This window comes from Aptenodytes patagonicus, chromosome 5, assembly GCF_965638725.1.
Source record: "Aptenodytes patagonicus chromosome 5, bAptPat1.pri.cur, whole genome shotgun sequence".
NCBI classification, from domain to species: domain Eukaryota; kingdom Metazoa; phylum Chordata; class Aves; order Sphenisciformes; family Spheniscidae; genus Aptenodytes; species Aptenodytes patagonicus.
The window spans coordinates 35,346,296-35,360,401 of NC_134953.1; the positions used below are offsets into that span (position 1 = coordinate 35,346,296).

At 37.0% G+C, this 14,106-nt stretch overlaps 1 protein-coding gene across 10 annotated transcripts in view; it reads right to left on the bottom strand.

The window, feature by feature from the left end:
• RTKN2 (rhotekin 2) overlaps positions 1 to 14,106 on the bottom strand; it is a 219,915-nt gene that overhangs the window by 12,393 nt on the left and 193,416 nt on the right. For all 10 annotated transcript variants that reach the window (XM_076339340.1, XM_076339333.1, XM_076339334.1 and 7 more), the window contains 6 exons: positions 12,195 to 12,248; positions 11,154 to 11,271; positions 9,347 to 9,544; positions 4,581 to 4,675; positions 2,917 to 3,023; positions 1,761 to 1,892 (listed from right to left, as the gene is read on the bottom strand). In XM_076339340.1, coding sequence (XP_076195455.1) covers positions 1,761 to 1,892; positions 2,917 to 3,023; positions 4,581 to 4,675; positions 9,347 to 9,544; positions 11,154 to 11,271; positions 12,195 to 12,248 — 704 coding nt within the window. The remainder of the gene's footprint in view (positions 1 to 1,760; positions 1,893 to 2,916; positions 3,024 to 4,580; positions 4,676 to 9,346; positions 9,545 to 11,153; positions 11,272 to 12,194; positions 12,249 to 14,106) is intronic.

Here is a 14,106-nt window from a genome sequence, read left to right on the forward strand (position 1 = left end):
AGCAAAATACCTTAGTATGTTTTTTTTAAAAGGAAACGCAAAACTAGGATACAGACTCAAACAGAGACCTCCAAGGAAAGATTTGAGATAGCCTGACAGATAATTTTCAAAAATATTACTGTCACATTTTAGAATATGGATTTAGTAATTCTATAATTTACTAAAGTTTACCATTTCTAAACTGATACTGTGAATAGCTGGAAAGCAGAATTATGGCAAAGGCTGACTAGTGCAATTAAAAGTGACTGAAGAGGTAAGCAAGTAAGTCTGCTTAAATATATATTGCAGTCTAAACATTTATTTAATGTAAATGCCTGAACAATTGGAAGAAAAAATGGCTTTGTTAAAAGATACGGCACTAGCAGAAAGGTGTTTTTAATTAAGGAATCAATTTAAATCTTAGCACATTAAAAAAAGAAGTCCTAACACAAACAGGTCGCATTGCTACCCCTAGTTTACACGTTTGGTTTATATAAAAGTCTCACTCTAGGTGAGAATGCAGTCATGTTTTCCAGAAACTTTAAAGCCACCAAAAGCTGATATTGCTGTTGTAAGAAGCAGTTCTTTATGTCCCTACGCATTCTCAATCATAGCCTAGCCCCTTCCTTGTACCACACAAGCATTTGTATAGCCATGTAGTGAACTGGATAAGAGAATTTATTAAAGGGAACCACAGTGGAAGCCAAGTCTCCTCCTTCCCCCAAAATGAGCTAATTTTAACCCACATCAGTTCCCTTATCCAATTCATCAGTCAGCTGCCCTAATGCCTGCCCTGGCATAAAGCAGCACAGCAGCCAGAACAAGCAACTGGACAGGAGGAATGCTTCTTTCAGAATTAGTGTTGGCATCAAGCGTTCAAGTAGTACAGCGGCAGAATCCAGATCGACCTGTGCTTAACACAGTTTCCAAATATGTCTAGTTACTTATGTAAGATGAATCTAGCTACATCAATTGCAAATAATATTAAATTCCTCTGCTCATCCTTACGTGATATTAACTCTTGAAGACTGCACCAAAAACAGTTTCTGAAAGCATCTCTTCACTCTAATGCTCGCCATTCTAGAAGGTCCTTCCAAGAACATTCCTAAACTGAACACTTAAATACTTACTTCAAATTAAATACTTAATGTTTCTTTAGCCAAAGAGTAAGTAACATTTTAATTTTAAGTTTTAAACCCAACCTTTCCAATCAGGGTATGAAAAGCAGCAATAATGTCATCCTACAGCACAGAACTTCCAAAGTTATTGTGCACTGTACAAAACCAGTATTAAGAAAAGCAGCTTATTTTAAGGCATTAAAATATTTTCAACAATTTTCCAGCTCTCCTAATTAAGACTGTGGTCAAATAACACACAACAACAAAAGCAGCTTTTGTTAAAATTTCACCTTGCTGAGGGCAAAAGAGCATTGCTAAGGGACTGTAAGCAATACATTTCCAAGGGCTGTCTTACGGAACTGTCACATAACAAGTTATCACTTTTCCTAAAAAAAAAATCCTCCTTTTTACCTCTGTGTTAACCAGTCTAATGCAATAGAAGGAACTTACGTCCACAGCTAAGAAATGTAATGTCCTTGCTAAAAAATTCAGCGACTGCAAATTTCACTGAAGCATATCCCACCCACATGCTATCTATAAAGCATTCTGCATACCAGCAGCTTAGAGCCCAAATGACTGTAGGTATGCCTTAAAACAAAAACAACCTCCTCCAGAATAAACAAAAAATCCAAACAAAAAAACCCCCCATACAACCAATTTTACCTTGTTGATGGAAACTGTCAATGCTGGCTCCAGTTTAGCCTCAATTTCTTCTGGAGAGTAATAACAAAAGAGCTTGCCTCCTCTTAGTACGCAATACAGCCTCCTCCAGTTAGTTAGACTTCCTATCATTTGCTAAAGGGAATAAATAGTCAGAAATTGCCAAAGAAACTACAAACTAAGAGCATATTACAAGGTATACACAGATCAGCCCTCTGTGATCAAAACTTAGTCACCCTGAATTCTTTCCTAAAACAAAGACTTTCTGTTGCAGAACATTTCAGAGTCACTAATTTTTGAAATGTTAGCAATACTTTAAATGTTTTTTGGTGTTTTACAGTTTTTGCAGATTTATTGTCTTGTGACACTCACAATATAGAATCTGCTGGTTCGCACAGACAGAATGAAATCTAGAACTGGTGTCCACTGTAAGAAAGAAACCACCTTTATTGCTACAGTAATTACACAATAAGAGAAATAAGGAGTATCTCACTTTGGAAATACACAGTACATTCAAGAAATGTCAAGCAAAGACACTTGTCTAGAATTTCCACTTTCTCAAACAGATTTTTCTGAACAGCTTTCATAAATGCATTATAGTTTCACAACCAGTTTAAAGCCTGTAATTCAGCACTCCTGACAAATGACCCAGCCCCTCTGGCCCTCCACTATCACCTCCTCATTTGCTTAGTTGTGCAATGAACCAAAATAGAGAAGCAAACTGAGTTCACATGAATCATTTTTGAAGGGATGAGTTTAAATATGGCTCGGTTCACCAGTCAGATCCACCATGCTGTGATATGAACTCTTGTGCTAGCACAATGAGAGGTATGTACACAGGATTATTAGGACTGCTGCTGTCAAGTACCAGCCTAAACCGATTCTGAAACAACAACTATACTTGATCTTTATGTAACAGCCTAAATAATCTTATTGATAAGCATGCCAAGGAAACATTTATTTCTTGACACTTAGCCAATGAAGATACTGTTTGTAAACGCAGCTGTGAGATAGAATTTCCCCCCTTGTTCTAGGTAGAACAGGTAAAAAATAACAGTTCTCAAGAAACCTCTTCAGGAAAAAGCAAATGTTTTAATGATTGACTCTTAGTGACAGCTATTAACAGAAGAGGATGTAAACACAAGCAAGGTCTTCTTACCTGCTGATTAAGAAATCCTACCATCATATCCCTAGCCATGCAGGAAGGCTGAGCAACTAAACGGCAACACATGTTTCCATACAGGGGGAGCCAAAAAGAGGATTCCTCTGGGGGAGAAGACCAGGCAAAAAAAAGACAAACGCTTAGTTCCGAACATTTGCCCTAAATAAATAGTTTAGCTTTCTACATCCGTTTTTACATTAAGATCATGAATGTAAATAAGTATTTTTTATATTTAAAGAAAGAGATCTTATCCTGTAGGATTAGACTAAAACTGATTTTTACTCTTCAGTCAGTTTTTTCAATTAACCAAAAAAAAAAAAAAAAAAAGGACTTTCCAAAAGAATTTCAAGTAAAAATGGAGATATTGTTCTGCAAGAACAACTTGTTCTTACATACAATATAGCTCGAAATCTCATTTCACAGCTAGAAACATTTTGAAAGATAAGTACACTGGCCATGTCATCTAAGTAGGATCCCTGAGCCCATCCCATCATGGCGCACAGCTACATTTACACACAAGCACTTTGCTTCAGATTGTTTTATTAAGGCTTAGAATTTGTATCTACTTCTGTCTTCAGCACTAGAAGAGCATTTAGGATTCTAAGAAGTTTCTAATGAATTGCAACATCCCTCCTCGCTCAGCTCTGCTATGTAATAGGATCTCTCTTCTGTAATTAGAAGCAGGTAATACGATGTTCCATTGACATGACTCTCTCTTTGGTCATGTTTTAGAAATACTTGTAATGAGCCAAAATATCCAGGTATGTCATTTCTCACCAGACTAAGTTATGTAAATTAATGACAGAAAAAGGAATTTGAAGAAGAAAGAGTATAAAGTACTAATAAAGAAAGGCTTACAAATATCAAAGATACTCAGAATTACTCGTCCAACCCTTCAAGAAACAAATGCACCATAAATCTTCAAATCTGTACTTATTCAGAATTAATGAAGTGTAAAGAATGAAATTCGCTTTGAGGTCAAGTTTAGGTAAGTAAAAGATAAAGTTCCCAGAAGCTACAGTGAAATACAGTGAAAGTCCCATGTCTTAAGTTAACAATTAGAGGGTGGCTTATGGGAGGGGTTATCCTTTCAGAAAATAATGGATGAAGTATCAAAAACTGTACTCCTGCTACTTAAAACACTACCTTCAGTTGCAGCATAATCATAGTCCCTGTGTTAGCATCTAGGTTGACTGCTGCCAACTTGTGCTGTCCCAGAGCTGAAGTACAGCAACCAACGCAAATTGCAAGCACACATGTTTACGTCCTGTGTTAAATCTGGGCCTGAAACAACCTAGCTGAACTGAAGCTATTTTTCTACTTTCCTTCTGACTACAGAGGAAAGAGCTGTTCTTCATACTGATACCTTTCCTTGGTTGTGAGGAAGGGGAAATAATTTGTATATAGCTACAACTCACATAAGACCGAGATGCAAATGACAGAACAAACTCCCAAAAGACTGGACTTGAAATTTTACTCAACTTACAGTTTATTCAGCTGCGTACAGATGCCTGTTTTAGAGCCGTTAAATATTTTATTAAAGTTGTTCTATATTAAGTATCAAGAAAAATAATCTCTTTAAGCTCTTCAGTTTACAAGAGAGAGAAATGCAAAATGTTACTGGTTTTTTATTTCCTTAAATTGGTACCATATGTACTTACCATTTCCTGTAATGGTAAGGTTGTGGGTCCTGAAATTGTCCTCAGCACTCTCCAGCCCCAAAGTGGTATATGCTAGCAAACTGTACTTTGCTCCACTAAATGTGAAAGAAAAGGCATGTTTAAGACATTTCTGCTTTACGTTGCTCAGGCAGTAATTAAAGGGAGTCTAGACATGCCTGAAAGAACACATTTGGGTACAAGGGAACACCAAGGTGCAAGGCAGCACCTGTCAGTGACCAGATTGCCACCTCCCAACTTCCTCCCACAGAACTCCTGTATCTCTGGTTTTCCTTGCAAACCAACACTGTCCCACAGTCTCTTCATCTGCTTCCTATATCCATACCTCCTGCCTTCACCCATTGCAGTACCTCCAGTTCCCTGCTACCCCACAACTTCCAGGCCCTGCTGTGCAGGCCAACACCACGAGGCCCTGTCAGGTGGCTCTTTCCATAGCCACCTCTCTTGGACCTGTCAGCCAGGAGACTTTTTGTGTGGCCGCTGCCAACAAGCTGGGCTCAAGCTTACTGCTGAGCCAGCGGCTGCCAAACCCAGGCATAAAGGTTGTGCTTTCCAAAAGTAACTTTTAATAGGTTTACAGCTTCTATTCCAAGGCCTAAATCAACTGGATTTGGTAAAAGGTTCAAAAATTGCTATAGTTAATAGAACAACTGATGACATAAAATTTATCTGAAAATACGGGTTAAAAATTAAAAGGCTTTATACTGCTCCTCCATGTTACTCTGCTCTTTTGCTTTGCCTGTGTAGACGACACTTTATAAAACAGTTGTTTATATATGTATTTTTTAATGGTATCTAATGGCTTGATTCTTTGCATGCAGAAATCTGTGCAGAAATCCTACAGTCAGTTTTGTAGCATAAAGGACTCTTTCACTTATTGTGCTTACAGGTTTCAGAATGTTATATCTTTGTTTTGGATTCTGCCTAGGCAAAAAAAAAAAAAAAAAAAAATCACATTTACAATTCAGCACAGTGCATGTGGAATGCAATTCTTGGAATAAACTAGTATAAATTTGGTACATGTTTAACCTTTTCCCCCAAATACTCTTCAGACCGAGTAACAGATTTACAGTTCAGCAATGCAGTAAGAATTCCACCTGGCTAATGGCAGTTTAAACAAAGTTCACAAGAAAACAAATCCCTCAAAATCACTAACTACTCTCCCCAACAGGATCTAGCATAAGATCCTTAAAACATCTTCAGTACAGCATAAGATAGCCTAGTGGTGGAAAAGGTGAGAAGACACTACTGAACTAACATCACTAAACATAGTTTTCTGTATTTTTCAAATGTTATTTTTCCTAATAGCACAGTGGGAACATACGGTTTTAAAATCTTTGGCTCTGCAGAGGAACAAGGCAGATGCCTACCTAGCCCTAACCCTAAAGAGGAGGAAAAGTAGCAAGTTTGTTAGCAGGGAGGTCTGTTACATATCTCTCTCAAGGGAATAAAGAGAAAATTAAATATGATATAACATTCTGGGTGAAGAACCACTGCTGTGAAACATTTCAAGAGGGCAATCTGAACAAAAACTCATCAGCATTTGTATATATTCCCTGCTAGACTGTTCCCTAACAAAAGATTCTCCACTGATTATGTTTTGCCATGCAGTTGAGCAATACATTACCATTCTATTTAAACCGTACCAAAAAGTTCAGTTTCTTCTCACAGATAAAACCTCTGTGCTGATTTTAAAGTTACTTATTTTCTAAAGCATGACTAATTACCACAACAACCTTGCCAAAAAAAATAGCTACTTCACTTTTAAAATATGCTTCACAGTAACATTTTCGTTCTAAAATATAACAGTCATTCCTTTCAGCCAGCTGCAATATAATTTAGAAAAGTTTTATCTGCAAATATTTTTCAAATTTAACTGGCTAATCAGGACTGTTGAGTCAGTTTTGCCTCTACATTTCACAGAATTAGCTAACTGCCTTAAATGGCAGTTTCTTCATATAACAAAGAATAATCTGCCTGCTGCATCTCATTCAGTACTTTGCATATCTATAGTATTTTTCCATGTAATAACTTTATTTAAAAAAAAAAATCAGCTCATCTCCACAACATGCCCGTGGCAAAGGCTCATTGTTAAATCTGTTTACTGATCAAGAGACAGAGGCACCAAAGTTGCCACACAGACACTGGCGTGGGAAGGTGCAACTATATCACCCTTTCTATCGATGCATATTAATGAATACATCTCAGATTCCAGAATCTGTTCCTGAATATTAATCCCAATGTTAGAAATCCCAATCTTAGTTCACTCATGCAGATATATAGAGAGTGGAGGATTTGTGAGTCCAAAAAAAAAAAAAAAAATCCAATACGCTCACCTTTCAATCAGATCTTAAATAACAGAAGGCAAAAACAAATACAACCTTCAGGTATTAAAAAGAATCCAACTGTAAAAGTGAGGCCATTAGATTAGATTATGTACTTCTAGCAAAATATCACTATAAATTTGCCAATACAAACATAGGACACCAAAGCCATGCCTCCAGCCCAGTGGAGGACAACACATAAAAGGCAATAACAACAAGTCCATGTGTCGGCCAGTTCTGCAAGTGAATAAATATGCACTTCAGGGAGTCTCTCCAGTGATTTATCCAAAGAGCAACCTAGTTACTCTGGAATTCAATAGTATAACTGCACTAAACATTTTCCTTCTACGACAAATGTAAAAAGAAAAAAAAAATTAAGCTTGAATAGAAAAATTAAGCAGGCAAAAGACTGTATAGAAATGAAAAGAGAGATAATTAAGAGTAGAGAGAATATCAGTATAACTGAAGTTAACCAACCTAAGCAACCATTCAAAGCGCTTTGTCACTAAGCTTTTGCAAGAAGTTACAAGGCTGACAGTTTCCTCACTAACCACGGAGATTTCTAAGCAAAGAAGTTTGATACAGAGGGATCACAGAGTTTTTGGAAAATGGAGAACTTTGTCCCATGTGTGCTCTGAAAAGAAAAAGGCCTGTATAAATGAAATCTACAGAGAAAAGATGTTCATATAATACAGAAAGTTCCCTTTTTTGTTGCAGTTTAATTTCACCTGCTGGGATGGTAAAATTCTCTGGGAATACTTGAAAGATCTTTTGTAATCTTGCAATCTCTTCCCCTCTATAAGGGCTACATACCAAGGTCTTACTAATATAAATCCTAAGGGAAGCCTATTAAAAAAACCTGACAATTTATTTTCTGCCTATAATAACCCATTCCTTTCCGAGAATCTTTTTTAGTCACCTAGCAAAGCCATCATTAAACACATTATTGTTCATTTAACTCTGTTAAGAAAGTAACAGTCACTGTGAGATGATTATTTACAGTAGAAACAACAAACTTTAAGATGAAGGAAAGCAAAATACAATTACAATTCAGAAACCAAAAGCAAAACCCAAGGGAGGAGGCAGCCGTTTAGATTGTCTACCAATGCTTCTTCCTTAAAAGACAGGTGATCTATATTCAAGCAAGTATGGCCAGCAAATAAGCTAGTGGTTATATTTGAAGCAAACTGTATCTAATGATAGTGTGTCATCACCCAACTGGAGCTTGTGGAAAGCACAGCCACCTGAGATGATGCAGACTGAAAGATACATTGTTATTACGTGGAACACACTGGAAAGTTAGTGATAGAATTTACTTTGCTCTGTAGGTAAGATCTCTTGAATGTATATTTTTGATTGAAACAGTAATATCAGTATATAGTAATATCAATTTGACAAAGATAGAATATGCTTGAACATTTCCTTTTAAAATCCAGGCAAATAGATATATGAAGCTAGACTAAGACTACACTCAACAGCTGGCAAGAATTAGGCATTGATTCTTTACTGTTCAGCCACAAAAAAAAAAGTAATTCCTTGAAAAAATTGCTTTCTAAAAAAAAAACAACCCACCTCAATATTATTAGTATTTACAGTTCAGGTATTTGGCCTGCTTAAATCCCAATGAAATTAAAGTAGCTGGGAAATATTAGTAGGCAGTTAACTTCATTAAAAAATGCATGAAAGATTTAACATCATTTTTAAAAGAAAACAGGTAAATTACTGGGAACAGCACTTTTTTCTATGAACACTAAAAAACAGTAAGTTATTTTAAAACTCCTGTTAAGCAGCTTGTAACTGTAAAGTGCCTTTGACAGTCCACAGTTTTACTGAAAAGCCAGCAAGTGGAATGGCCCCCATGTGCACTGCATGCACCCCAGGCATAACAAACAGCTCAGTCAGCTTCATTAGGGGAGAGGGTAGAAGAGAGGTTTCTCCTGCCTATATACCACAATTCTTTATTTCACACTACTTGTAACTTTTAGACACGTCTACCTGTCTGTCAAGTATGAGCAAGACCGGCTAGGTGCAAAAAAAATATGGGGGAGGAAGTAAATGGGAGAGGGGAGAAGGAGAGGTAGATGGACAGAGGGACACAGACTGATCACACAAGCTTGATTTCCTTGAGAGATAAAATGAAAAATATTACAGAGTTTGCAAATAGCAGTGGATTTACCAGCTGGCTGTATGGCAGAAAGATAAAGCCTACTCATGTGTTTTAAGATCAACCAGGCCCCAAGGCTGAGTGACATGGTTGGAATTCACACCTACTTTCTCATTTCCTATTTAAAAGGTAAATTATTTTTCACTCAGGTAAGGACAGAAATAATCACTTTCTTGGCAATTTTCCAAAAATTTACAATATATTTGGCTTATTTCTATTTTAAAAATGATAAAACCAGAATATCAATATATATGGCTTACTGGATGATCGGGTCAGCGGGCAAAAGGGATTCAGTGCTGTCTTCTTGCGCAGCTTTGAGTTTCTTCCCTGTAGCTTTGCTGAGGGATGTTTTAAGCTTCTTTGCTAGTTTCTTAGGAGTGTTTGTTACATATAAAGACTCCTCTGTACAGCAACTATACACTTCAACCTTCACCTGGAAATCTGGTCTTGCTTCATCACTGAAGGGGAGGAGGAGAAAATTTCAGAGCATTTGTTAATAAACTGAATATGCAGCCAAGGAATGCTGCTGCTACTGTATATATTAAATAACATATATTTCTAATCGAGGGAAGGAATGCCACCAGATTCAGGCAAAGACGTACATTAATATGGAATTAAAGACCAGAATACACAGCAGTAACTTAGTGTTGAAGTCATGGGATAGATGTTATAATTAACCATAAACAATTGCAAACAGGAAATTGAACGTTTAGGTTAAAAACTGAAAAAAAACCCATGTTATGGAAATACACAGGCAAGACATTCAAACACGCTTAAATCTGCCCTCTACCGTTACGCAAAAATCACATGATTGAAAACCTATACATGCTTATGGTCCTAAATCAGACCAAACTGTTTTAAAGATATCTTAGTTGCACCCCATCCCCTTCACATTACTGAAAAAATCCTATCTCACTTAAAACAAACAAAATTTATCATTCGTAACTTAACTACCTACTGCTGCATTCTTCTGTCCGCAGCCTATGCTTCCTCTGTTTTCAGTTCTACAGATTCTCAAGTTCTCAAGCTTAGTCATCAAACCAGAAGCCTAAACTCATCTTTCAGGTACAAATCATGTCATTACACACATGCCCATAATGAAATCATCCCAAAGGCTTTTATAAAAAGTCTTTCTTTATCTCAGGGATAAAAGGCAAATTAAAGTGCCTTTTCTGCTTTTGTTGCAGTATTTCACAGAAAATTATAATGGTCAAGTCTCATATCTTTGAAGAAGCAGATTTAAATCTTTGCCCCCACTCTTAACTTGAACAGGTGTTTAAGAGTTAAAATCTGATTTAAAGATCCACTCTCTCTCAACCACTCAGTTTTCAGGAGCTTGATTTAAACTTTTCAGTAGTTCTAGCTTTCTAGTCAGTCTTCCTCAGGAGACTGAATCTAAATTGCTAATATAAAAAATAAAGCGGGGGGGGGGAGTTAAGTGCCTCTCAGGACTCTCTTAAAAATTATAAAGCCACAAAAAAGTACATGAGAACACCTTTCTACTCTTTCCCAGGTTACTTTTAAAGATAAGTGAATAATTTCCTGTCTAGTATTCTTCAACTATAAGGACTGTGGCTGTAGCACATGCTCAAATAAGTGTAACAGAACATGAGGTGTGGAAAAGAAGGTCTGGTTTTAGGAGAACTGTGACTTAGCGGAACATCAAAAGAGACCATAGCCTGCTGTACAGAATAATACTTAAAACACTGGGTGCAACATTCATGCCTATACTTCGATAATGCTTTCAGGTTTTAGTATTAATTTAATTCTGTCCTGGAGGTACAAGTTTGTTTCTCTCTTTATATAAAGAAAAATGCTTCAGCATGGCAAAAATGAAAAGAAGTACAGTTCAAGTAGCACATCTACAACCAGCATCATTTTGTACATAAAAACCAACCTTCCAGAGGTGGGGATCCACCATCCACTGAAATTAACAAGACCTCTACTAATTTCTTTGCCCACAGAAACACCTAGTGGATCTCAGCCAATCTTATTCATAATCATATCCACTTTCAAAAGAAAACAGCAATATTTGTACTTCATTCAACAGAAATAAATTATACTCACAATATGGTTACATTTTCAAAACAGATATCTGTTATTGCTTTATCCACAATAGCCACCTCTGTATCAAAAACCTCAGCTCCCATTCTGAACAAACAAAAAACTGCATAGCGCTGTGATTCTGGAGAGAGCCAAAGAAATGTTTTATTAGCCATATTACACATCACAATACTAAATGCTTCCAGTAGACAAAAGTAGAAGAAATGGTAATTCAGACCTCTAAGGAATTGCCCTCAAATTCTTCCCACCATAAATTTTATATCATAGGATTTTATGATAATTGAACTATCAAAGCTGCTGTATAGGTAGAACAGCATTCATAGAGGGAAAAATGCCCTCCTTTGCTCAACTTTTTTTTTTCCTGATAATCAGGGGTAGTTTGTGCTAGCAACTTCAGAAATGTTAGTAAAAATGCAATTTTGTTTAATAAAACTGATTTTAAGCAAAAAAAACCCAAATATTTGATCCAAAGCCTGTCTCATTTTATGAATGTACTATATAGGATTAGTCTATTTTGCCACGCTTAGCCCCTCTGACCCTATTGAAAATCAAAGCAAAATCAATGCCAGGTGACAGCTGGAACAGATTTAGGGTTAATCTCCATGACACAGCAAAATGCATGTACTTGAAGACTATCCAATAATCCACTCAACACCAACAGACAACTTTCATTTAAACTTCTCACTGGAAACAGCCTCCAATATACTCTCTCAAGTGTAGACAGGACATAGCACAACATGTTTAATCAGAAGTTTCTCAGCTATCCATTTAATAACAACATTTTTCTGTTACTTCCTCTGGAATTTCTCCTCAGAAGGACTTCTTAGAGACTAGGGTTTAAACCTACAGAACTACAGGACTTTGAACTAACTCAACTTGCTACAATCAACAACTTCAAGTTAAGAGCAACTACATAACAGAGTAAAATATGGACCTACTGAAAGGTCAAAGAAGGGGTTGAAATGAGTATGGACTTCCCCATCCAGTTTAAATTTACAGGCGTAAGCAATTTGTTACCACAGTAGTTCATTACATCTTACATACTTTCTTTATTGCTGAAGTGATCGGAGCCTTTCCACATTAATGGTATTCGAATATCTAAAGGGAAGAAAAAAGTAGGGAAATTAAGTTATAGCAAATACTGTAGATCTGTGATCAAAACAAATTACAAAAAGTTTCTTGTTTCTTTTCCTGATGTTCTGGAGGTAACAGGACTTTCTACCCAATGAACAGCATAACTATTTCAATTTTATTGTCCATGTCAAAAGAAAATTCATCAGTTAGTTCAATTTGAAGTGTCATTTTCTTTTATAAATTATGTTAGGATAAAGAATATTTTGAATCTCATTTGAAAGTACCCGAAATAACATTTCAGAGTGGCTGTGTAACATAGTTCTGAGAAGTATTCTCTGAACTCAGAGGTTCTGAGCCCATTATTATGCACAGATTTAAACTGAAACTCTGCTTGCCTTGTGCTGGAAACCACTCATCCAACGGCAAGAAGAAAAACTTCCTGTTTTAATGGAAATGACTGGGATACTTATACTGCAAATACTTAAGTCTTGTTTTGCTAACCACAGAGAAAATATCACTTGTAATCACATTCCCAGTCAGAATTTTCTTCGTTGGCATAAAAAGAGTTTAGAAATCTCTTTTTCTTAACCTCAAAAATATCCTTCTACATCAAAACCATAGTAGAGGGGCAATTACAGAATCATTATTTTAAGTCATGCCTGTCATTTTAATATTACGAAAGTATTTTCTTCAACAAATTTTCCAATTTATCTACTCAATCCAACACAGTACTGAGTGACATCTTCCTCCAGTTTCGAGGACTCAGGTTTAGACATAACATTTCTTATTAGTCTCTTGTTAAAAGATAAATGCAGTGGGGGCTCTATAAATCTGAAGTTGGTTTCTTAAGTACAACACAATGTTATTTAAAAGTATATGCAATATATTAAGTGACACATGATGGCAGCAGTGAACAGCACTAGCTCAATTGTCTTTTGATAAAAATCTTCAATATTGTTATAAAGGAGCATTGCTGACTCCAGTGTTGATCTTCATATGAGGCTGATGGAAAAATCCACATATAGTATGCTAAGATGCAGAACAGTAGTGGTATTTTGGCAACAGGTTGTCATGTATTCCTACAGGGTTTTACCCACAAAACTTCTTGCTGATTTAAGTGAAACTACATATAGTCACTCTGTTTCAGAAGTTATATTAAATGAAAAATTTAAATTTAAGTTAATTTTGAGAATCATAGAATCAGTTAGGTTGGAAAAGACCTTTAAAATCATCAAGTCCAACTGTTAACCTAACACTGCCAAGTCCACCACTAAACCATGTCCTTAAGCGGCACATCTACACATCTTTTCAATACCTCCAGGGATGGGGACTCAACCACTTCCCTGGGCAGCCTGTTCCAATGCTTGACAACCCTTTCGGTGAAGAAATTTTTCCTAATATCCAGTCTAAACCTCCCCTGGCGCAACTTGAGGCCATTTCCTCTTGTCCTATCACTTGTTACTTGGGAGAAGAGACCGACACTCACCTCGCTACAACCTCCTTTCAGGTAGTTGTAGAGAGCAATGAGGTCTCCCCTCAGCCTCCTTTTCTCCAGGCTAAACAACCCCAGTTCCCTCAGCCGCTCCTCATAAGACTTGTTCTCCAGATTCTTCACCAGCTTTGTTGCCCTTCTCTGGACACACTCCAGCACCTCAACGTCCTTCTTGTAGTGAGGGGCCCAAAACTGAACTACACCCAAAACTGTATTCGAGGTGCGGCCTCACCAGTGCCGAGTACAGGGGCACAATCACTTCCCCACTCCTGCTGGCCACACTCTTTCTGACACAGGCCAGGATGCCATTGGCCTTCTTGGCCACCTGGGCACACTGCTGGCTCATATTCAGCCAGCTGTTGACCAACACCCCCAGGTCCCTTTTCCAAC